Source organism: Apium graveolens, chromosome 11 (assembly GCF_009905375.1).
Source record: "Apium graveolens cultivar Ventura chromosome 11, ASM990537v1, whole genome shotgun sequence".
Classification (NCBI taxonomy): domain Eukaryota; kingdom Viridiplantae; phylum Streptophyta; class Magnoliopsida; order Apiales; family Apiaceae; genus Apium; species Apium graveolens.
Window position 1 is genome coordinate 206289325 of NC_133657.1, and position 2190 is coordinate 206291514.

Here is a 2190-nt window from a genome sequence, read left to right on the forward strand (position 1 = left end):
TTGTTTCGTTATATTTATTTTAAATCACGCTGAAAAATGAACTATTGCACATACAATTATTAGCTTGCAAATGTCAACGAATAGGTCATTCTAAAATTTCAAGGTTTTAGAGTAAGACCGTTTACACGATCTAATACTAGTATTCTAAAAATTTATCCTGCTGTGAAAAATATTTCTTAAATTTCCCTTTTAATTTAAGTTTTTTTGGCTAATTTGCTAAAATTAGTTTCATGAATGAAATTTAAATTAATTTATTATTCGGAAGGAAACTTAAAAATGGTAGGAAATTAGGTGTATAAATAAATAGGCATCACATGCATGGCAGGTAAAATATGAAGACAATCACTGTATATATAAAACCCCCAAGTCCCCACAACCGAAAGCAGCTACCAATTTTAAGTACCAATAATATCACAGAGATCGCCAACAAGCTTTACAAACATCTCTGCCAAGATAAACTTGTAATGGAAAGTACCAATGCTACTGAGTTATACTTTGTTTTCATGAACTATGATCCTCAGTATGAGCGTCTTCGATCTTATAGGTCACTTCTCCATCCTTCTGCAGTCAACAAATATCTGTCGTAAATGGCATGTTTTGTTGTAGCGTTTGCTTATTTCATCGTCTTCTTGGTATTGATTTTATATTCTGCACAATGTGAATGAATGAATGTTTGTGTGCAGGACGAAGAAAGGTGGGAATGAGCTTGATTTGTACCTGAGCAAGAAGCATGATGAGTTGCTGGAGAATTATCTCGAGGCAGGCACCTATAACAAAACTTTGTCGTTGGTTATCGTTGATGGCTTTGCTGTCGAAATCACCGAGGACCAGGTAAACATGTCTGTTAAGTTACCAGTTCTCCTAAAACCCCAAGGTGTTAGGAATAGGGCTTATTAGGTTCATATCTCATATCTCATCATTTTCTCGAAAATGTAGGCCAATGTGCTTAGATCTGCGAAGAGTGTGAGGGTTGTGGAGAAGAATCAAGAGCTCGATTGCTAGGCGGGCAGCGAACCAGCTAAAACCTCAAATTTTCATCATCGGAATTCAGATAGAGGAGATAGCTACGGTGTTTAGCGGTGTTATCTGACATTTATGTGCGTGTATATTATTATTATATATGTTGCCTCTATCTCTCTCAATCTTCCACTTGTTTATGAGTTACTATACTGTGGATTCTGCAACCGTGTTAATACATTAATGCAGCATTAAGGTCAAAATTAAGTGGATTAATTAAAAACCCGCTTGATTAAGTTAAGTAATCATCCCTTTACGACTAGTTCTCAGAGATGACGTTGGAATATTTTAAAGAGATTCTAGGTAAGTCAAGAAGCTACTGGGTACATTCTGAGGTTAGTTGGTTAATTTATATCTGAACTTAAGTTCCGATTCTTCTTCTATAGTTCTCGTTCGAGCAAAACTCGGCTTATTATGCATGACAAAAGTTATTAGAAAAATTCGAATTTTGTCCATCCCGGGCAACTCAGCTTATTAATTTCAGGATTGTAGAGGTTTACCACCCATCGTCTGAGGTTCGGTTTGAGCGGAGCTCATAGAGGGTCATACGGTGGGTGCTATGCTGATTCTTTCCGGGATTAGTCGAGACGAACACCCGATTAAAAATAATCAAAATTTTAACATTTATTTCAAACTCATTAACCTATGGTTATAAAGATTATCAGGTGGTCCTATTCTAGCCTAGCTACTAACACTCTCTATAGTACATAATTGGCTACTTGAATCTCTAGCATGCATATGAAAATAAGAAGATAAAAAATATCTAAATTTGAACTGAGAAGCAAATGTACAAATTTCAATGCACAAACTGCAATCAAACACATTCCATAACTTGTGCTGCAAAAATAAAAGTTGAGGGTAGGTAACATTAGTAATTCCCATGTAGATACAAACAAAATATGACAGGGATGATTCCTCCTGGTACTCCCTTTATAATTAACACTGTACATGTCATTTAACAGTGAACTGCATAGGTAAAAATATATGTACACAACAGGCAGCACAGCAATAGCAACATTCAGTCCTGACTCCTGAGTGCCTGAGAGGATGACGCGCCTCGGGCCGAATCACGGCCTAATCTCGACTGAACTTCAAAATTTAGTAAAAAAATGTAAAACTCAGTGAATTATAAGGTATTTTGCACCCTGACTGTTTACAAAGCTTTTTTTTTTG

The 2190-nt window shown here is 36.1% G+C and overlaps 1 protein-coding gene across 1 annotated transcript; it reads left to right on the plus strand.

Moving 5' to 3' along the window:
- The first annotated feature begins 357 nt into the window (after positions 1 to 357).
- On the plus strand, positions 358 to 1142 carry LOC141696830 (subtilisin-like protease SBT2.5). The gene is made up of 3 exons (XM_074500952.1): positions 358 to 544; positions 684 to 831; positions 937 to 1142. Exons 1-3 carry the CDS (start codon positions 465 to 467, stop codon positions 1000 to 1002), a joined length of 294 nt encoding a protein of 97 aa, XP_074357053.1. The 5' UTR covers positions 358 to 464; the 3' UTR covers positions 1003 to 1142.
- Positions 1143 to 2190: the final 1048 nt, after the last annotated feature.